At 52.3% G+C, this 23,231-nt stretch overlaps 1 protein-coding gene across 1 annotated transcript in view; it reads right to left on the bottom strand.

Annotated features, from left to right (window-relative positions):
* Window positions 1-326: 326 nt before the first annotated feature.
* Window positions 327-23,231, bottom strand: part of Naa15-16 (N-alpha-acetyltransferase 15/16) — a 99,423-nt gene continuing 76,518 nt past the window's right edge. Inside the window, exons 17-21 of the mRNA XM_089566770.1 lie at window positions 10,809-11,020; window positions 5,375-5,582; window positions 3,485-3,628; window positions 3,273-3,370; window positions 327-2,220 (exon numbers count right to left, since the gene is read on the bottom strand). Of these exons, the coding sequence (XP_089422896.1) occupies window positions 2,062-2,220; window positions 3,273-3,370; window positions 3,485-3,628; window positions 5,375-5,582; window positions 10,809-11,020 (821 nt within the window). The 3' untranslated portion in view covers window positions 327-2,061. The remainder of the gene's footprint in view (window positions 2,221-3,272; window positions 3,371-3,484; window positions 3,629-5,374; window positions 5,583-10,808; window positions 11,021-23,231) is intronic.

The following is a 23,231-nucleotide window of genomic DNA, read 5'->3' as shown; positions in this document are numbered from 1 at the left end:
TAAGTGGAAGGAGTGGTTGTACTGACACAAATGGCTGGCACATGCTAGCCATAAAGAAGTGGCGCTCAAGCATGATTTATACTAGAATGAAAAGAGCAGGTTCCAACTATGCCATAGCGTTTTCTTCACTATATCTTTGATGTGACCTGCTACGGCGTCCCGATCGGCCCAGCAAGTAGCAAAGGACCGCGCCCATCCACTGCAGTTTGTTACGGCAGTATGACCACTGGCTAACAGCAACAAATTCAGACCATCCTGCCTTGTTCAGTATTTGATTGGCGGTAATGCACCGCAGTTAGAAATAAAGGAGCGACAAGGGGAGCGTATGCCATTTGCAGCATCTTTTTATTTCAAACAACACGGCACCAATCAATCACTTCGCGTAGAAAAAAAAATTCAAAGGAACAAGGACGAGTGCGAGTCGAACTCAAGGAAATCAACAAGGCGCTCGCCGGGGACAAAAAGGTCCCCCCCGCGGAGGCGGCGGCCAATGATGGACCTCACAACTGCGAGGCGACACGTTTCACCCGGACGTCATTAAATACGGTCTTCGTGAGACTGCATGTGTGTATGTGTGTGAGTGCCTGTGTTCTGTGCGCGCACGCGTGAGCGTTGTACAAAAGGCTTCTCAGGCATCACCTGCAGTACGGCTAGGCCTGACCTTTTGAAAAGAAAGAAAAACACACCGTAAAGTTCATTCGGCACTCTGTTACTTCTGAATTCAGCAAACGTGTCATTGGGTAACCAGTCACAGCCGGTGCCATGGCACTGCCTTTGCACCAAAGCTCTGCCCACCAAACACGCCCGAGCCGCTTGTGCTACTTTCCACACAAACCTGGAGCATGCGTCGCCAATATTCTGCCTTGCCAATCACTTTCTCTCTACTTACAAGCAACCTACTTTATGTTTCTCCCGCTGCCCTGCAATGCACGCCGCTCTCAAAGCAGTGATGCTTTTGTAAAATGAATGAGATAACTATACTTGGGCTGCCATCCTTCTCATAAAATGGGAGAACTACAAACACTGCTCCCACCTGGAAAGTTGAGCTGCTTCCATGATCCGTTGCTGTAAAACAATGCATCCTATTCTAAATGGCAAAAACCAGCAAGCGCCCAAGACCTTGTTCAACAGTTTCCCTCCCTCAAATGCTATGCCTCAACACAAATACTTCAGCTCTAAAAAACCATATTGCTGCAAATGCTCACCTAACATTGCACCCTGCAGATAGGATTTGTAAGAACATTCACAGCCTTAGCACTGAATTCTGCAAGTTTAATATTGCTGTTGCAATAGAACCCTAGCCTTAAAACATTCCTACAGATGTAGCTTTATGTTCCTCAACTTTTATCCTAGGTGTCAAAGAAACCTCACTGTAAGAAAGAGACAACTAGTTTGCATAAAATGATCTTGCTGGCTCGGCAACAAGTACTGTCCAGATGATCAGTCCCAAGATTAGTCCTAATATAAACAGCAGATGTTGGATGCTGCCTGCTTTGCCTCAAGCTTGTGCTCGCACTACCAAGGGTCTGGCCTCCCAATGTCACAACACACAAGGCAGACTGTTCAGCACATCTATTCAATACCAAAAACAAGCTTCGCATTGAAGGATGACACAGAGTCTGCGCCGGTGGTACCTAAGACGTCCCCGACAAGGGGTCCTTTGTTCTGGCATGCCACAGAAGAGTCTTTTCACTGCCAGGAAAAAAAACAAAAAATACAGCACATACCCAGTCCCAAACACTCCAACAAACCCACCAGCTGTGTGTGTTCAGAGTCCGAAAAAGGACATACTCCTTCCTTTATTCTGCAGCTTCGGCGCTTTCATCACCATCGTCCGATGGCACCGGTCACACACACACGGCCACTACGTGTGGTGCCACGGTCAGGAAGAGCAAGTCTGCAAGATGATTTCTACGACGGTGGTAGTCTCGCCCCGCACGGTTGGCAGGGCTGGGCGTGCCACACATAGAGAAGAGAGGAAGGGCCACTGCCCGTGAGCCATGCCTAGCGGAGGCACTGGATGAGGAGGGGACTTGCATGGCATGGCCAATGACCCCGGGGTCATTCCTCTGGCCGCACATGGTTGGCTGAGGACTGCGGAGGGCGGAAGGCAGTGGCCAGTGGGAAGCGCTCGTGACAAGTGGCGCTAAATTGCGCCAGCTCCGCTTCGCATGGGCCCATGTCTCCCCTGGTCAGGCACTCAAGTGTCCGCAAGCAGTTCTGCATCGGTCAGAATGGACAAAGATGCAGCTGAGTTAATGCCGCCAAAATGTTCATCCACAAAAACAAATGAGAACACAGCAATGCCTTGAAGTAATGATTGAGACAGGCATGCTGCATGAAACGAGGCTGTGCCATTCAGCTTAAAGGTGCACTGCACTGAGGAGGAATCTGAACTTGTTTTTTTGCTGCGGGGACGTTCCGAGCATTCTTAGAAACTTCGAATCATTGCCCTGTGCGGGCGATTTCCAAAATTTAAATTACAATAACGTACAGCTCCCGCCTTTTTTTTTATAATTCCCCGCAGACGGCGGGAGGAGTCGACCAACGCATGGAGCGCCTTCCAGGCATGGCGGCTTCGCTTTTGCTTTTATTTTTTTTTTTGGTTTCCGTGATTAAATAGATTTAGTCAGAGACTACATAGCTGCAAATTAGGCCCACGGAAATAAAAATACACGTCTGTTTTTGCCGATCACTATGTATTACTCTGCCGACGGCGAGCGGCAAGCCGCCATGGGACTGAATGAAAGGTTGGTTGACTCCTCCCACCACTGCAGGGAATTAAAAAAGAAAAGGTGGGAGCCGGGACGTTTAATCGGATTTAAATTACGGAAATCAGCCGCACAGGGCAATAATTCAATGTTTCCAAGAATGCTCGGAACGTGTAGATCGAGTTCCAGTGGTAAATATACGAGTTCAGATTCCTCTTCAGTGCATCTTTAAGCATGCCACAATGTTCGCATGAAACGAAAAACATAATCTTTGCCGTGAAATTCAGTAATTTCTGTATTCGTTAAAGATGACCTTCAGGAGCGTGGTGAAGGTACAGTGCAATTACTGCACTGAGGGCCTAAGTGTTTACATGAAAAATGCATTTTCATGTACTAAAGCAACACTGTAATGGATGGCTCTGGATTAATCTTGGCCACGGAGAGCTTTTTTTTTTTACCACACACTGAAATCTAAAAAAAAAAACAGGCACTTTTACTGAACAGTAAGTTAAGAACAGTGAGATAAAGATGAAGAAAATGCAGACTGAAAATGAGCCTCACCTCAATGGTGACACCTTCGAGATCATTGTTTAGCGATGTCACCATCTGCAGGGCCTGCTTCTGCTTGGATTTATCCAAGAAGTACATCATACGGCAACCTGGGCAAAACAACGAGCCAGGCTCCGATGGGGGCAAACCAGAGACTGCATTGTGCAATACAAGGAAATGCACAGGGCATACTGCTGATGCAGGCAAGAGAACAGTGAATGCACCTTCGAGAAGATGTGGGAACGAGCGTGAATGTTGAGCCAGGAATTCCTCATTCAGCTGCTGCGCATTCTTTGACTGGTAGACTTCAGCCATTTCTTTCTCCAGAACAGTCACAATGGGATCAGGAAGGTCTTTTCTTTGAGAAACTGCATGAACAAGGGAAAAAAGCTTGGTGGTCAGTCAGGCTCAGTGTGCTGGTAATTCAGCAGCCTATGTCCATACACAAAAACAAAAGCACACTGCCAACACACCAACCAATATGGTACACATGCGAGAGAGCATTCCAAGAGATAACTCCACCCTTCAAATGCCAACCCTGTGCTGCACTCTTCATGGGAGATTGTACCAATATCACCAATGACATGTCACACTCGTCCGGCCTGATGTTGCGCTGCTCCCACCACCAAAGATGAGTTATGGTTGGCATTGCACTGCTTGCAATTTTCATCACTACAGGGCAGTAGTTGTCCATGAAAAGATGTGTTTCATGCCTTCAGAACATGTTTTAGGCCTTACAACCATCATTTCATAATGGTGTCGCACAAGAAGAATGCCGGTGGCAACAACGTCCCGAGAAAAAGAGCTGCTTCTCAGAACAGTTCTGAAAGCAGCTTTGCTGACAATGTAGAATTTGTTTCCAACAGTGACTTTGACTTCGTTTGCGAGCTAGAGACTGCTTCAGATGACGACGAGAGCAATGGCAGCGAGGATGACAGTGACGTGCTGGTTAGTGCATGTTAACTACTGATGAAGAAACCTTGTTTGTGTTGAACAAAGCAACGTCTATACACTTTGCAGTGAGTTACAGCGTATCGGATCAAATAAATACGGCACATTTCAGTACGTTGTAGCCCATTACTATGGCTTGGACTGAGAGAAGGCCGCCCTCTAGGGCACCAATTTCTTCTTTAAAGATTTGTGTTAATTACAATGAGAAACCAACCAAGTAATATATTTTCAGAATCAGAATTACACGGAAAAAAATTATGGCTACTTGAAAACATTTGGTGATTTTAATATGTTTTTCATGAATTAATTTGGTGGTTAGAGTTCAAGCTGCAATCAATGCTTTCGAAAGAAGAGCTAGAGTCATGATGATGGAAGTGCGGTTAGTTGTTTAAATCTTTGCAACACAAGGCCTGCTTCCCAAATGAATCACTCTGACGTGGACAATACACTGTAAACACCACACAGACGGCACCCACAAATTGTCATTTATTGCAAAAAAAGTTCTAGAATGATATCACTGGGTGCCATGTCTGGTTAATACATGGGTTAACCTGGCAATAACTTAATGCCCAAAAGTCCTGAAATAATAGCATCTCTGGTGTTGCTCAGCCATACCAACACATAATAAATTGCTGCCAAGTTCCACCCTCTATCGCCATTAGGTATAGTGAAGTAGTGTGGCAGCATATTTCCATGAAACAATCTGAACCTAGAGGTGCACTCAACTTTTCAAAGAACTAAATTGTAGACTTTCTCCAGTGAAACTTCCCAACTAACCACGCCAGCGACACAATATACTGACAAGTGAAATGTAGGCAACTTAAATCCTGAAGAAACACATTTCGTCCTAATCTGACAATCTGAGAATTTGGTCCGACGGCTGAAGCGAGTGCTTTCTTAATATCCAGCAGTGCGGTGTCCGGTCAAACACCTGCCTGTGAAAATTCAATACAAGCACACCTGTCTGCAGTGCCACAGCATCAAACTTTGAAAAGGTAGAGAAAAAAGTAAAAAAGAACACAAGCCAGCAGATGCCCAAAAACTATATATGCGCAACCTGCCCCGTGTTTACAACTCAATGCTACACAGGGACACAGAGCTGCCTGCCACATGTAAATGACCACCACTACTGGCAAACATTCAGCCGCAAGTCGTACACGTACCAAGGCTATGGAAGGTGCACATGTGTGCATGCAGCCGTGGACATTGGGGGTCAAGGCGGAAGGCGCGCTTGATGGACTGCAACATGAGCAAGGGCCGATTCTTGCGAAGGTAGATCTCAAAGGCCAGCAGGTGCGTCTCCAGTCGCTGGGCACCCAACTGCTGCAGCGGCTTCAGGAACTGGATTGCCTGCTCCAGTGGCTCCTCCGTCTGCATTGCATACAGGCCACCACATTTATACATTTTATTCATTAATTTTTATTTCTCCACATAACAGACCTCTCCCTATTTTCAAGCTAATGTCAAGAGGCATCCCAGCCCCTGCATTCCAGCCCCTGCATTCCAGCCCCTGCACATGTCTTGCATTCCCACCTTGCCTTTCCTCCAGTGATTAGAGCTGCCAGAAAGTACTGCACATGCTGCACTATACCCTCAGCAGCTGAACATTATGCTCGAACAGTCCAGTCACACCAATGCCAGTGATATAGGCTGAGAGAAGCATATTCCATACTGCCAATGCACACACTTAAATCACAAAAGGAATGATGCTCTAACCCCATAAGCACACACAGACACAGCTTTGCAACTTGTAATCATTGTGCATCAACAGAGCATCAAAGACGCCACTCTGTTCTGTCTTTGGTGCACTGTTTAAATACAATGAATATGTACCAGCTTGCCTAAATTTCAGCTTTATTAAATGTTTAATGTCCAAGTTCTGTGCAGAGAACGAAGCTGTGAGTACAGGTATAAGTAATATGAAATGAAAGACTTAGTTCACATCAACACCAGGCACCAAATTTTTCCCACTGCTGCATCAAGCATCCCACCTAAGACTGATAACTCACATCTTATTATATAAGAAGGCATGCCCCGCATTCACACCTGGGCTATACCATTGACCACATACATCCTAATAACATGTTACCTTTCTTGTCTGCAATTACCGGTGCAATGACGCAAAATTTCTTTGGGCCCTAAGTGGCACTTTCAAAAGAATAGCAGAGGGCAAATCAGTATAAGCCGGGTGCGCAAAAAAATTCGAACAAAAATAAATTGCAAAAAAAAAATACAATAAGCTGAATCTACTGGCCCAGGCTAACAGCGCTGGCGCGGCCGCTGGTGGTGCAAATCGGCACACACATCTGTCGGCTCCGAGCTCCCGACGCGGACGCCGATCTCGGAGGCCGCGAGCGCTACAGCGTGTACACACCAGATGGCGACACTTGCCCGGCACCTTTGAAGCCGTCAATCCGCTGTGCTCGGGAGTCGAGCTATCGGCCTACCACAGAATGGTTAGTTACCAGCGTTTCACCTAAGAGCATTTGTTGCAGTACGAATACCTCAAGGTGGACTCTGTAGCTGAATACAGGGTCCTTTTTTGAGCTGGACTCAAACGTTTTGAATTGATATGCGGTTCACAACCGGAGTGAGTGAGTAGCGCGCGAGAGAGGGAGAAATGAAGAGAAGAAAAGAAAATTAGCGCAGCTTGAAACTCAGACATCATCCTCATACACATCGCAGCGCATGAAAACGAGGACCACAGGCGTGAAGACTAGGCAAGCGCTACGATGTACTCGTATATGCAAAACCAACTCGCCCAACTTTCATCCTCTCGCGGCGTGGGGATACCGCAGCACGCCGGTTATGCATACACGCAACACCTACAAAAAATTCCGCATGTTCGCAACTTCGCTGCGCGAGTTCATGAAGGCCGGGTGCGGTCGGGTATACGGTGAACAGCTGCAGCACGCCGCACCATGGTTAAGCTGCATTTCAACAGGTTAACCGCCTACTGAAAGCTCCAAATGGCTTACCATATTATTGCTTCCCTGGCTTTTATTTCGCTTAGGCGTGCAGTGGCGTTGAGAAGAACGAAACTTTAATAAATGAACCGGTCGATGCTGTCTCTGCAGATAAGATAAAGCAGTCTGCGTCGCAACCGGGCAATTGACTTCGAAGTGAACAGGTCGCCGGATCGGCGAACTCCGGAGGCACACGACTGCGCCTGATCCAGTTCTCAAATTCTAAACACGGACGTTCAGTGTCTGCCGAGGTTCTAGAGAACGGCGCTGGGTACGATTACAAACAGCACACCTACGCAAAGCAGCCGTGCCAGCTCAGTTGGTAGAGGCGCACACGTGAGATCCGTAACCCTCCTGCATACACTTTTCCACAATTCGCTGCAGATGAAAGAAGCTAGAGCTCGGGGTATCACAGAATCATCTTGCCTCCAACGGGTTAAGAGGCAAAAATAGAGAGCAAGGAGGGATACGAGCATGCCCTTAAGCGCCATAAGCATGCCCCTTAGCCTGAAACCTATTTTTGCACGCACAAATACAAGTTTTCTTTTTTCCGAGAACAGTTTCTCAATGGAATGCTCTACCGGAGAACTCTCCGTTGCTTTGTAATCATTCTTGATATTTCACTGTTGGCTTAGTAGATGCACTGTAACCGCGTTTTCAATTGTACTTTTGCGTTGCTTGTTTTCTGGTATTTATATTGTTCGGTATTATCCCACTTGCTTTGCTTTTTCCCCCTGTATGTATTTCCCTCTCCTGCTTGGACATCACCATGTCCGCAGTATTCAATAAACAAGCAAAGTAGGTAAGTAAATTTGAGCACTAAAATCAAAGCGAAAAAAAAAAAACTGCAGATGACATTTAAACTCAGCGTTAAGGGTATGACGCGATAGCGTGATGCGTTCATTCCCATATATGCAGAAGGTCACTCTTCACTCATAGACCACTGGGAGTCCTCATACCCCTCCTGGCGCAGTGGTGCAGCGGTCAAGAGATGCGGCCCAGGTTGCTCTTCCCGAGCTGCCAATCATCAAACTGACACTTACCACGGTGGTGGTGGTGGTGAAAAACTTTAATCAAAGAGAGCTTGAGGGTAAAAAAACCCTGCTGCATGGTCGGTATCCTTAGTCCGGGACACCGCACGACGAGGCCCCGTCTCGCGCCCGCTTGACCAGAGCCCTTTGGGACTCCAGTGTGGAGCAGTTGAGGAGGGCAGTCTCCCATGCCTCTCGGGTGGGGGTGGGGGAGGGGGGAAGGTGAGGATTCTGAGTACATGCCCACACCATGTGAAAGATATCGCAGATCTCTCCACAGTGCGGGAAGCGCCCATCTGTGTTCGGATCGAAGTGTTTTGCTATTGCAGGACAGAGAAGGGTTCCTGTCTGCAGGCGCCGCAGAGTTCGCTCCTCCGCCTTACTCAGCCCCTTGGCGGGTGCCGGGTAGAGACGGTGGCTGTCGCAATAATAAATTAGGATTTCGCGGAACCGCAGAAGCGGTTTATGAGCTTCTGAGCCATGAGAGCTAGGATGAGGAGCCCGGTGTGTGAGCGCTCGGGCGGCCGCATCAGCGGCCTCATTGCCTCGCAGACCCTGGTGGCCAGGAGCCCAGATCACTTTTGTGCGAGTTGGATCGGCGAGAGCGCGTCTTAGAATTTGCGAGGCAAGAGGTGATATTTCGCCTGCAAGATAATGTTCACAGGCCCGGCGAGAGTCTGTGATTACCGTTTTCGATTTTGGATCGGCGGCAGCGAGAGCTATTGCGACTTCCTCCGCTCGGCTGGCCAAGGGTATGACGCGATAGCGCTAATGAGTTAATGCCGGAATTCGTCATTCTCGACTTAACATATCCCAGTTACCTGGTGTTGTTCTCATACCGCTCCCGGCGCCGCGGTGCTGCCTCCGGTGGGGCCTGTAAGACCCAGGTTGCTATTCCCGAGCAACCTCTCGCATTAATTGAACTGCCACATGCCACGCTCCTCAGTTAGCTCACAATCCAGTGGGCAGGTTGTGACGACGTCACAGAGCCACGTGACCTAGGTGCCGCCCACCCCCCTCGGCAGCTTCTTCGAGGGTCCTTCGCCCACAACGCAGACGCCGGATTTTCTGCACAACGGGACTTACCGCTATCGCGTCATCAGTTGATAAGTCAGCCACTCAGTATTAGTTAACCAGCCTGCTAGTTAGCGCGTCTCAGGTGTATTCTGCCGCCGCGGTGGCTCAGTGGTTATGGTGCTCGGCTGCTGACCCGAAAGACGCGGGTTCGATCCCGGCCGCGGCGGTTGAATTTCTTCGGAGGAGAAATTCCAGAGGCCCGTGTACTGTGCGATGTCGGTGCACGTTAAAGAACCCCAGGTGGTCGAAATTTCCGGAGCCCTCCACTACGGCGTCCCTCATAGCCTGAGTCGCTTTGGGACGTTAAACCCCATAAACCAAACCAAACCATCAGGTGTATTCTGATGCGCTCCACCGCTGACAGTGCTAGGGTGAAAACAAAAGACAAAAAACGCGCAACATCTTAGGTGAAACACCCGATACAACGAATGCTAGAATTGCTCATGCCACAGACGTCATTCCAAGGAGTCGGCTCACAGATTACACAACACCAAAGCGTTTTGCGAGCTGTTGCATGACGGGAACCAAGCGCCAATTTCGACCGCTCGCTGTCAGCGATCCTCCACCCACTGCTGCTCCTTTTGCAGTGCATCTGAGCCTTTTAAAAAAGAACCACACAAGCGCTACTAACACAACCCATGCAGAAAAGCGCACACACGCACGAAAAGGAGAGAGGGGGAATGGCGTCACATGCGCGTTCCCTGGTGCTAATCCCCGCATTTAGCTCACGGGCTAATCAAGCGATATCAGTGACGGCAAGCTACTATTCATACGCTCCTTTCGGCCCCTTTGTCGCCGCAAATAATTTTTTTTTTTTCCCGCGAGCGTTACTGGGCGAAAGAACCGAGGGCTGTGAAATGATATTGCCGGTGCGTACGTAAGTATACAACAGCTGTATCTCACTGGTACTCACCTACGAGCCAGAAACGTGGAAGCTAACGTAGGGGGCTCAGCTTAAGTTAAGGACAAATCAGCGAGCTACGGAAAGATGACAGGTGTAACTTTCAGAGACCGCAAGCGAGCAGAGTGGGCGAGGGAACAAACGCGGGTTAATGACACCCTGGTCGAAATCAAAAAGAGGAAGAAATGGGCTTGGGCAGGGCATGTAATGCGAAGGCAAGATAACCGCTGGTCCTTGAGGGTGACGGAGTGGATTCCAAGAGAAGGCGAGCATAGCAGGGGGCGGCAGTAAGTTAGGTGGGCGGACGAGATTAAGAAGTTTGCGGGGATACGGTGGCCGCAGCTGGCACAGGACAAGGTTAATTAATTGGGACGAGATTAAGAAGTTTGCGGGGATACGGTGGCCGCAGCTGGCACAGGACAAGGTTAATTAATTGGGACGAGATTAAGAAGTTTGCGGGGATACGGTGGCCGCAGCTGGCACAGGACAAGGTTAATTAATTGGAGAGGCATGGGAGAAGCCTTTGCCCTGCAGTGGGCGTAGTCAGGCTGCTGCTGCTGATGATGATGACGCAGCATTCCCTCTACACAAGGCGGCCCCCAACCTCGACCAATCTGCTCACCCTGGCCAGCTTGTCCGGGAGCAGCTCCTCGTCCCGCAGGCCGTCCACCTCGCCGGCGTCCTGCTGCTGCTGTGCCTGCTGCGCCTGCTGGGCCTGGCGCGACTTCTGCTTCTCCTGCGCCAGCGTCTGCTTCTCCTTCTCCTGCTCGGCGCGCCGACGGGCCTTGCGCTGCTTGCTCTTGAGCTTCTTCAGCTCCCCGGGGGCCATGTTGGCTGCGCAGAGACAGAAGGGAAGAAGAAGAGTTAACCCACCGCACGGCCACATCGTCGTCGACAGCTGCATGCTGCCCAGCTGCAGAGCTGTTGACCAATTCGCTCTCGGCCCACCATATGCTAGCCGTCCCGGTTAGCTCATTTGGTAGAACGACTAAGAGCGACTGCTCTGGCAGGATGTGGTGGTCCCGCGTTCGAAACCCGGACCAGGACGATTTTTTCTCAACTACGAAGCTGCTCTGAACAGCTTTCTTTTGTAGCCGCATGGCTGTGCTTGGGCGGATGCTAATGATTAATTACTCCCTTTTTAGGGAAGTAGCAGTGAACAACACGAACTTCTATTGCATGACCCCTGTGAAAGGAGTCGACAAACATGGCGGTTTGACACGGAAAAACTAAACGCGTACTTCCAGGTGGGATAGCCACCGCAAAGGGTGCGCTGCCCTCTCGCTTGCCTGAAAACAAATAAACAAACAAAGAAAACGCGCGAGTTTTAGTGTGGGACAAGTTACATTGTACGACGCATCACTTCATCGCTAGTGTTTCATCACGCTTTAGCAAAAACGGGCGCCTGGAAGAAACGAGGCGGCCACACACGGACCTCGTGCCTCCCTAAAAATACCGCTCACGACAGCGCGCGAGTTTGGCAACGCAACGCAGCTGCGTGCGGTTTACACACGGACGCGCGCATAGACGCCGTCCTTGGCGGCACCTTCTTCGCCCCGTGCACTGCTGCTGAGGCAAGCGCGGCCCCCCATTCACGTTCTCTTTTATTTACTAAGCTCACTCGCTGCTCGTAACCCCCCCCCCCCCCCCCCCCCCCCCCCCCCCCCCCCCAAACCTTTCCTACCCTCCACCCTTTTGCATCGCCGTAAACGCCCAACCGCTCGGGGGGTTTCTGCCGAAGGAGCGCGGCTGCGTCAAACGTTCATCACTTGCGCTGGCCAGACGCCGGACTGCCTCTTTTTCCGCCTAAAGCGTACGCCTCGTGTACGTAGCCTAAGTTCGCGCGCGCGCAGGTAACGCCAATCAGTAAAGAGCAAAGAAAGTGCGGTGGGAGCGGGGGGGGATAAAGAAGTGCCTCCCGGCCTTAGCCTCGTTTTCGTTGGTAGCGGAGAAGCAAAAAGACCGATGAAGGCGGCCATCATGAGCGTTTCCTGATGGTCCGCCCGATAAGGTTCCCACACTAATGGGCAACCCCCTGCCGAGAAACAATTGAGAGATCGCCGGTCACCATACGGCGGCGGTCGCCGCGGGGGTAGGGGGAGGGAAAAGGCACGGGCCACCCTTACGGCGCATGGCGGGCGCACGGCTTAGCGTACTTTTTTTTTCCATCACTGCTCGCGCGGCGCTAGCTCATCCCCAAGTTTGCTTCCAAGCAAAAAAACCGGCGGGATCGGAGTCGCGCAAACTCGCGGACTTGATCGTTCTGCCGCCAATGACGGACGCAAGCAAGCGTGGCCAATTCAACCGCGACCGCAAAACGGCCGGGCAATCTGCGGAGCCCAAAACGGTCCCGTCGAAGCCGCCCGTGATGGTGTTTACCAATCATTTTTTTGTTGTTGTTGTTCAGGTACAGTCTTCTCTCGCGGGCAGTGCGCGTACGCAAACTCGATTCAAGAAGAACGCGGGGGAGCAACCAAGATGGGCGCTTCGCTTAAGATGCACCGCTGCTGGCAAACATTGCACACGTCACGAAGAGGAGGACCTCCTCCGAGCCACGGCGCCTGATTGCACGCTAGGAAAGCAGTGCGCAAACAAGGCAGCAACACTGACGCATCCCGATTTCCCCGCGACCGCAAGCGGGCAATCGCGAAACAGTCACGCTCCAGGCACGGCCAAGCAAACAAGGACCTTAAAGGTCATCAACATAGAGGCAGGTACAGGGTTCATGCCGGCTCCGAGCTCTGAAATTCAAGGACTCGCCAATGTGTTTTGTCAATGAACTCAACAATCAAAACTAATCTACACAATGCTTTCCCCTCATCACGGATATAACTTTTATCGCACAAGCCACTTCTACCAACGAAACCAAACAAGTTAAGCTGCTCTTCAGTCGCAGCTTTGTCATTTTTCGAAGCTCGACACTGAGGCTGAGAATGTCTTATGTTGTCTCTTCAATAGTGTTCGTCAAAGCGTTGGTTTTTATCACCCATGTCAGGCCATTCAGTAGCTTCCGCTTTGTTACAGAAGCCACTAAACCATCCAACTCAGAAAACCTGCTTCCAACACTTGTTTTGGTCGGTAAATCACCTTCTCTACCTAGGCGATGGTTTTTATACATCAGATTCATTGCACTTTCAGCCCAGGAGCGGACTTAAGGACCTTCGAATGGCGTCACAGAATGCGGACGAACAAGCTAGGCGAGCACGAGGCTTACCGCGCTCTTACCCCTGTCCTTCGAGATGGCATTAAGCCTGGTGCAGCTAAGCCTGCTAAAGGCTTCATCTCACATTTTATTCCAGTTACTTTTCCATTCCGAAGAATATACTATGATCAAGAAAGCGGCAACGACGCTCCGGCGCTTAAATAACGCCTTCTGCGATTAAAACGAATGGCCGTTTTCCGCCGCGATTTATTGGAAAACTGCCCGTAGGATTGGTAAACACTTGATGGACGCTTTCGCCGTCTTGAAATGCCTGCAGACGTTCCTTGCAGGACGCAATGGCGCACAAGTCGCAGGAGGGTCCCGGGTCTCTAAACCCAGGATGAGCATGCATAGACCGAAATCAAAAGAGCTGCATTAGTCGCTGCTGTCTTAGGGTCAGAGCCAAAAGGTCTTGTTTAGGTTCTTAGCTGCCTTAGTGTTAGCCTTGTTTACAAAAAAAAAGGAGGGGGGTGGGGACCTATAGTGTCACGGATAAACGTACCACCTTTGCGATCTGTACTCAAAGGAAACGTAAGCAGTGCACAATACAAGATGTGCAGACGGGAGCAAATGTTTATGGTCACTTTTGAAACAAAGCGGAAGACGAACAACACGAGCTCGCACTGTTTCAAAAACGCGCATGCATCATTTAATTCAGGAGAGTGAAGTTGTAGGCAAGTTGGTGAGACATAACGACTAAAAACCGCAAAAGACGCAGGACGGAGGCAGGCGAACCTGTTGTGTTGTCGCCTGCCTCCGTCCTGAGTCTGTTGCGTTTTTTTTTTTTCAGTCGTTACACTAATTAACGGTGTCAGTACCACGCAACTAGGTCGCGAGGCAGCGCTACAGAAATGTTGTTTCTCAGCCTACGCATCCCGTACACTTCTGCTGCCGGCTGTACGCAACGAAGTTTTTCAGTCTCACAGAGACCGGTAATACAGTAAACAAAGCCTAAAACAACAATCTGCAACATCCACGTCCTAGCGCACAATGCAACGCGCAGAACAGTGCGCACAATAATGAAACGCCAGCAGCTCTTAGCCCATCATCTTCCCCAGACCACGCAGTGCCGCAGATCCCCAGTCACGACGACGCAGGCGTCCGTCCCGACGGCAATGCCTTTGCGCCGCAGTGAGAGGAGGCGCCTGTCGCAAGCGCGAATCTGTCATCGGGCCGGACGGCGTCGCGGCCGGTCGTGCGCGCCGGCGGCCGAGGAAAGTCTTTCCCACAGGCAGCGACTGCGCGAAGCGTCCTCCAAGCCAAGGCCGCCGCCACGCGGGACACGATCCGGACGGAGAAGAAGAGCCCCCCAACAATTAAGCAACGGAACAGACGCCGCCGCCGGGGTCGCCATTTGCGGGTCGCCCGGTGCTCCGCTGTCCGCCGCGCGTGCATGCGAAATAGAGAGAGGAGAGAGGCTGCGTTCCGACACCACCAGACGACGACTACGACGGCCAGCAATAATCCGCCGTGACCCAACTTCGGACGGGAGGGGGGGGGGGGGGGGGGGGGGACCGAGCTTCGGGGAAATGGAGATTGGAGAGACGGCGATCCTACTCGTACGCGCACCGTTTGACAACCGGTCCAGGTGTCCGCAATGCGTCGCTCGCGTGCTCCTGTCAGCGTTGTTAGTCAAAGGACAGTGAGGTGAGCTTGATAGCCGGTCCTGTAGTTCACGTCCGGACGAAAGAATACAGCGCGCTGAATTCCTTCGCTGTTGGCACGACGCGTAGCTGCCGCGCTCCAGCGCGCTGACGGCGCTTCTAGTAGGGGACAGGACGGACGCACAGCAGCGCAGCGGGGACACGGGCTTCCTGACCCAATACAAACCAAAAGCGCCGCAAATTTTGCGATTTCTTCCAGTGTTCGCTAGAAATCCCGCTCTGAAATGATTTGTCCACAAGCACTGACTATAAAGTTGGCTTTAATGAGCCCGCAGAAGCTGAGGCCTCTGAGACAGAGGAGGGATTGGAGAGGGAACGATTTAAGCGGGATCAATCTCGAGTTCCGCACTGCGAAGTCTATCCGTGCCAGGGCCATACTCCAAGATGGTTTTTGAGGCCCCGCACGCCACCATACTACACGCACGCAAGCGTGTATCTTACCGATGAAATAAGACAAAACACTTATCGGGCTAAGCATTCACATGATAACAAAGGAATAGCGAAATAAATGTCGGATGAGAAAAATAAAGAGACGATCAATGTCAAAGTGGGGGCCCGTGGCCTTGTCAAGCTGTCAAACGGCAGCTTTTACTACGGGTCCCCGCCATCATCTGTACCATGGTGGCAAAATAAAATTTGAATTTGAATGCAATTCAAGCAGCAGAGGATGCGTTAGCATTAGTGCTCCCCCCTGGCGAGAGGCGGGTGGCGTGATCCAGTATATCAATGACCGTGCGAAACGCCGCACCCCCTCTCCGCTAGTGCGATCCAGCAATGAGTTTTTTTTTTCCACTCTCCGCACCACTCGACTGATCGGCGACTGCCGGCGAATTACTCGAAATCACGGGGTGAATCACTGCGGGCAGTATAAATATTATCAATAAATTTATTTCAGCAACCACGAGCGGCAGCGCTATCCATTTGTTGCCAACTGCGTCTTTCGCAAGAATGCGATCAGCGCACGCGCTGGCGCGACACCTGAAGGGCATCACCCAGCAGTGCCACGCAAAAAAGGGGGCAACGGTTCCACCCTTTGCTCACTCGTCCATCAGTTCTGCCCCATCAAGCTTGTTCCACTTGACTTTTCGGATCCCCTCTGGACCGTCTGTGACCGCTTGGCGGGTTCTCACCAAGCAAGGTGAAGCGCGCACCAGTCGTCGAGTCGGCAATTCCACGCTCACAATGCGGCCAGAAGCGTTGACACTGGAGTTCCACGGACGTACGTCTCACAATGAATACGGCGCTCGAACTTTGTACCAAGACGAAACCGGCTGCGACCGGCCCGCAAGAGGATGCGAGTGAATGAAATGTCCACGTTGTTCGCACGCTTAATCGTGCTGAGCACTACTCTCCATGCGTAAGAGAAAGGCCCACGGAAGGACAGAAACGAAAGAACAGTAAAAAACAAACAAACAAACATTGAGACCAAACTTCTAGGATAGCGGTGGAAACAGGGTAAAATGACAGCACTGAAGTAAAAACCCCTTCTCCCTCCGTCTACTTCCGGCAACGAAATGGCCCGTGCACTTGCTCTCTCTCTTTCTCATCCCCTCTCCCCTCACCCCTGAAAGACGGTCGTCGAAAGCCAGAAAAACGCCCAGAATAGCCGGCGCTTTAAATCACGCCAATGCGGCATTTCCACTTCCAACAAAGATTGCCTGTCACCGCAAGTCCCCTTGCGCGTGCCATACCCTCCCTTCCGGTCGTCAAAGCTTCTCCGGTCGTGTCCCGCTGCGCGAGACGCTGTTTTGAGCGCTGGAGGTTACGAAGGGGGCGCCGCCGACATCCGCCTTTACAGCTAACGGCTGCTGTCGTTTTCAATTTTCCCAGTGAAAACGCGCGGCCCCCAGGACTGTTTTTCCAAGATGGCCCCCGTCACATTCGCGCGGAGAGACTGCAAACCCCCTCCACTTCCGCGTTCTTCCCTTTAACCCTTTTTGTATGCGTTACGCGCAGCGGAACGAAGACAGATGCGGACTCCTAATGGCGAAAAAGGGATCGAGAGCTAATCGCGAGAACGGCACGCAATCAGACCTAACTTCGTGCGGAAAATTCGTAAAATTTCACAGCCCGAAGGCTGCTCAGGTGAGAAAATGAGCAAAACTTTTCAGTGACCGCGTACCCTTTGCAATATATCCCGGCACAAATCGCTGTTCAGTCTTCAAATGAAAACATTAAAGGAGTTAGAAACTCCTTTAATGGTTTATGGCGTTTAACGTCCCGAAGCGACTCGGGCTATGAGGGGCGTCGTAGCGAAAAGCTAAGGATAATTTCGACCACGTGGGGTTGTTTAACGGGAACCTATGTCGCACAGTACACGGGCCTCTAGAATTTCGTCCCCATCGAAATGCGACCGCTGCAGCGGGAATCGAACCCGCGTCTTTAGGTTCAGCAGCCGAGCGCCATAACCACAGAACCACCGCGGCGGCCGACACCAAGTTTTAGTTTATTACTTATCCGTAAAGGTGCATAAGACATTAGTACACACGAATCACCCCGTGGTATTAGTCTACAGCAACTAAATAATTTAGAACTGAGTTTCTTCTGACGCTGTTTTGGTTTCATCAACTGAGAGATGGCTGCGACGTGAGATATGACTATAGGTCACGTAATTCATCAGAAAAAACTTCAATAAATCGCTGCTCCGTCATTCGTTGTCATTCAGGCTCATGAGACAGGCTGGACTAAGCATTACATTAAATTAAAACGATGTATCGGCGATTATACTGCGGTTTTTCATGCCTCACCTAACCTAAACTCACCTTCGACGTCCCAGCCATCGATCGGTTGATGAAACCGAAACAGCGTGAGAGAAGAAATTTAATTATAAATTATTCAGCAGTCGTACGGGAATACATCTGGATGATCATGCCTACTAATGTGCAACGCATCATCGCAAAGAAAGCATGCAACTAAAAATTTGTTGTCCGTTCTCCTCTAAGTTTCTCTCCCATAGCCCACCCCGTTCGGGACGCCGAGGATCGCGCGGCACGGCAACAGACCAGGCCGTTCGCGGCAGATTCCGAAGCCGCTACACCGCCCACACCGCGCAGAGCGAGAGAGAGAGAGAGAGAGCGCAAGCTCGAAAACGGCCATTGTTTTCAGCCTTCCTCGCCGGCCAAAGGAAGAGGGGCCAAAAGGTGCACCAATGAAACGATCGATTTTTCAAAGAGGGGAAAAAACGGGGCCGCTTCTTCTTCGCCCCCCACCGCGGCGCGAGTTTCTTGCGCAATGCGCGCGCACCGCCAAGAGCCCGTGCCGCAATAACCGCACGGCGACCTGTGGCCGGCCTTCGCCTCCGCAGTGGACGCTGCGTGAAACTGAAGCGGCGGCGCCAGCGTCGCCGTCACTGACGGCCACTTTCCGCAGCTCGGCTTAGCACGGCAGGACGGTCGGCCTCGGAGGGGCATCAGCTTATACTAAAAAAAAAAAAAAAAGAAAACCTCCGTTCCTCTTTAGGGCCTCTCTCACGCACGCACAGAAAAGACTGGCTCGAACTGTAATTTACCACTGATTTACTTCATCGTCTTATTCTCGGCCTTCGCCTCACGGCTTTTGTTTGCGCGAGGCGAAGGACGAATGAATTGCGAGGCTGACGCGAATGCAGCAACCGGCCCAGTGGCAGCGTTAGGTATTGAAAACGAAAATCAAAGGAGAAAAAAACCGCTGCGGGCCAGCTAGTCCTGCAATAACGCGATAACAACGGACGAGATGACCATTTCGCGGCCGGAATCCCGCCGTCTTGCCAGCATCACCGGGTTCAACCAGCAATCATCCTCAGACGCGCGGCCGCAGTTTGCGACCACGAAGAGAACACGAAGCGACGCGGCGCACTTGATCGAACTCTCTACTGAAAAAGATACAATTAAAAGAAAACGCGACGTCAAGTAATATTCACGTCGAGGGAAAGGCGCGTGAACCGCAAAAGGCTGACGCCAAGTCCTACCGTCGAACTGGCGCGAACAAAAAAGAAAGACGGCGGAATTTCGACACGGCGGCCATTCACAGTGCGCGCGCAAGCGCTCGTCGCCACTCGCGGCAATTCTTTAAGCGCCCGCATCTAAACAAACAAGCGCACGAACAGAACAGCGAAGGCAAGCAACGGTAAAAAGCTGCAGCGTTCAATCAAGCGCCGCCCCAGCAACACAATCGGAACGGAACAACGATTGTCCAAGCAGCGCGACACGAGAGACAACAAAAACCAACTCTTCTCGCGAGCGAGCGCGGGCTGAGAAGTGAAACACACACACACAAAAAAAAAAACGCATTTCATTTCGGACAGACCACAAGCGGGTGTTTACACAACACCACAACGCAGCCTCATGCAATGAGCGCCGCCACCAGTCGAGACAGCAGAGATCGGCGGAGACCTGTAGGAGGGACGAAAACTTAAAAATAAAAATGAAGAAAAAAATGGACAAATGACGAAGTAGATGAAAGCCCAGACGAACGTCTCGGAAAGCGACAGGCCAAGGAATGCCACGTCCGTCGGGTGGAAGAGTGCAGGAAGAGAGCTGCGCGTGCCAGCGGGTCGTTGTCGCCGCTGTCCCATTGAGAAGAGGACAACGACGAGGAGGAGGCGGACGGAACACTCTCGTGGCCGGCACAAAGGCCCACGGAGCAGAGCAAAGAAAGGCGATGGAGACTGCGTCCGCAGCGGAGGAGAAGATCGAGGCTAATAGCGGTTTCGGAAAGCTCCTCTTCTCTGGTGCCGGAAGCCCGGGGGAAAGAAAAAAAAAAAGAACGAGAGGAAGACCGCGGCGACCGACCGACCAACCGACCGACCCACCTACAGACAGACAGACAGACGGACCAAAGCCGGTAACTTCCACAGACTGCGTCCTCCTGCTCGGAACGACTGCATCTGGAGACTGGCAAATGTGAAAGGAAGAGCCAGCGAACTCTCTCTACCTCTCTCTTTGGTCCGGGTCATCATCAACACCGACTACGCGACAGCAGCAAGCACACGGACCGGACTCGGGACACGGGTACACAGACCAGGCACGGGTACAGACAGGGCAAGGGACACGGGTACATAGACCGGACAAGGGTACACGGGACACGGAAGCTGGAGCGGTACAGCGACCGTCACCGCCGCCAAGCCGATCAGCGCGATCCTGCAACGCGAAAGATGACCGTGCACGAATACTCCCCAACCGTCCTCCTCACAGACATGCTCTTGCCGCAAGCCGTCTCGCGTGAGCGATGCGTTTCAGCCTTGGCGGGCAAGCAGCCCGTCCCGCCACGCAAAACAGTAGAGACAGGGCATATTCGACGGCGACACACCGCGGCTGACTTGACGAACGCGATCGACAAGCGCTGCGGTGGCACCAATTTCAAGGAATGCGCGCACGCGAGCGACACATTCCCTTTCTCTAACTTGTCCGCGATGTACGGAACGTCCCTCGGCGAAATGACCGGTCCATGCATCAGCTTCTCCCCTTTTTCGCCGGAGGATCATGGCGGAGCCAGCCGGCGCCGCGGGGAGTGCGCGTGTTCTTGTAGTCGCCGTCCCTCATCAGGCCAAGAACGAGCGGGGTCGATCCTCTTCGGCCGCCATCGGTCATGCCGGCAACCCACCGAGTCAGAAGTCAACGAGAGCCCTAGCGAACGGGGGAACCGCACCGCTGCTCTCAAATGATTACGCAGACAGCAGCACACCCCCAACAACCCCGGCGCGCTTACACACGCAGAAGAGCTGCCTAACGGCTACCGGTCTTGACAGTGAAGTTGCGCAGGACGGCCTGGATGAACCGCACTCGCAAACGCCTCCCAACGGTACACAAAAGCGCGAATGAAATAAACCATCGCGCACAACCCTGGGCAACTGAAAGGACGGCCGAATATTGAAGATACTGCCAGTACTAATATTGCCAAAAATATATATATATATATATATATATAACGGAGGGTGGGGGGGGGGGGGGGTCATTATTTTTTAGCACTACTACGGGCGGAGACGTGAAACAGGCCTCGATATGAATGCAAACACAAAGCTCGCTTCTTTCGGACTTATACGATCTGCTTCTAGCCTCAGGAAAACGCTCTCACGCTAAAGCAACGCTCGACTAAGACCTGCTGCCCTAACAGACGGCGACAACGACATGGCGCCGCTCGCGTCCCGCTTTACAAGCAGGGCTCGACAACTACGTCCATCTACAACTAACCTCGTGTTCGCGTGCCTTCGTCGCTTGTTTCGCTCAGTCTTCCTCGGAGCCTCAAAAGACACACGCCCGCCACTATTTGCGGAAGGCTTCCGAGAAAGACGCAATGCGTGCGGCGCCGAACTGCCTCCGAGTGTGACGCGATATTCGCCACAAATCAATCTCTCGCCGCCGCCGCCCTAAATCCGGATCACGCGTGTGCAGGAATGCAACGGCGACCCTTTGGCGAGAGCACGCCACCGTCGACGGAAGGACTTTATTTCCATCCGTCCACCGTGCCCGAGAGGACGGAGCGCGTCGCCGATCACCGAGGCTCGAGTTTCCGCCGCAACTGCCCCGACGAAGGAAGGAAGGCCGGACGAGGCCAAACCACAGCGGCCATCGATGAGGACGTAATGACGCCGTCCCGAATCAAAGCGCGTCGAACGACGACGCACCGGCGGCGGCCGGAAACGACGGCGGTCACGGCGCAAGCTAGAGGCTCTCGGCACCACCAGGCCGACCTAACAGGCGCTGCGAAAAGCGAGGGCGAGAGACAGCAGCACTCGTCTCACGAGCGCGCGCCAAACGACACTGCGGAACTGTCCGACCGGTCAGCAACTAACTGTTCCTCTTCGGAAAGAAGAAGCGTGTCCCCCGAGAGAGCCGGAAATCCGAAGCCGGACGAATGACGACGCCACGCGCACTGGTCGGTGCGTGCCGTCCGTACGGCTGACCCGCTATTCCGTGAAAGACGCGCGCTTCAGCCGAGTTCGCCCGGTCAGCCGGTGCGCGCACAATAACCGGAGGAAGCAGAAGGCGAGAGTGAAGAAGACTCCGGCGCTGTGCTGTGCCGTACGCTACGCGCTTCGGGACAAGCGGGGCCACCTCTCGTCGGCAGAGATGGGGCGCACGTCCCGTTCCTTCCAGCATCCCCCCCTTCCGCGAGATTCCGGAGGACGGCGGAGGAGAGCACGCGATTCGGCGAAACCAGCCGCGGTCGTGCAACAGCAGCAACAATGCGACGTGAAAGGCGGCGGAATGAACGCAAAATCGTGCCTCAATTTTGAGAACCAGGGGGACAGGCGTGCAACGAGAATAGTGACGGGGCGTTGCGGGGTTCCCCCGTCACGCGTGGCGGCTACGGCGACGAGCAGCGCGAGCCGGAGGAGAAATCAATTCGCGGCTTCACGGCACGCTCATCACGCGCGCGAGACAACCGCTGCCAGCGATGCTCTTTCGGCCCCGGGGCGTTGGCGCTCCAGTGAATCCCTGCCTTCGCGCAACACGCGAGCCTGTCCCCGAGCGCCGACAGACTAATAATTTCCGCGAGGGCGAAAAAAAATTGCGATTTTTTTTTGTAACCCCGCTCGCTATGGGAGGCAGAGCGCGCACACACCCTACCCTTGGAGTCTCGAGACTTGCGTGGTTTGCAGCAGCCATTCATGCGACGCTCAAATTGGACTCAAGGTACAGACTCGAAACAATGAGCAAGGACGCAAAACCAACGGCGAGAAACAGCCGGTGCCCCCGCACCACACATTCCGCGTTCGTCGTCAGTGACGCACGTATTGCAATCAGCACGATACAACTACATGATCTGGGGAAGAGAGCGATGAGGTCGACCCGACTGAACCTTACATTACTGGGGGGAGAAGAGTTGGGGTATTTGTGGTAAGAGGAGGAGGAAGGCTTTGCAGAAAGCGCTCTACTTGGGAGCGTTTACATGCAGCATGGACTCAGACCTCCAGTTCAGACCTCCAGTTCCGAAGGAAAGTGAGACGCGGAAGCCGTAGTACGAAGTATCGCACCCCTGACAAAGACGCGGCGGGAGAGCGGCGGGAGAGCGGCGGAACTCGGCAGTGGCCCAGCCACGGTTTAACCCGGATTCGTATACGTCCAGACAGGGCGCCAGCAGCAGCGGCAATCATTCTGACTTCAGAGACTCCCAGGCTTCTTTACACTGCACAGTGCGGGGAGGAAACTTCAGGAAGTATACAGGGGTACGAGCAAAAAAAAAATAACGGTGGGGCGGG

Source organism: Amblyomma mixtum, chromosome 1 (assembly GCF_055824585.1).
Source record: "Amblyomma mixtum isolate Tamu chromosome 1, ASM5582458v1, whole genome shotgun sequence".
NCBI classification, from domain to species: domain Eukaryota; kingdom Metazoa; phylum Arthropoda; class Arachnida; order Ixodida; family Ixodidae; genus Amblyomma; species Amblyomma mixtum.
The sequence above is the reverse complement of the archived record's forward strand: the minus strand, read 5'-3'. Positions and strand labels throughout refer to the sequence as shown.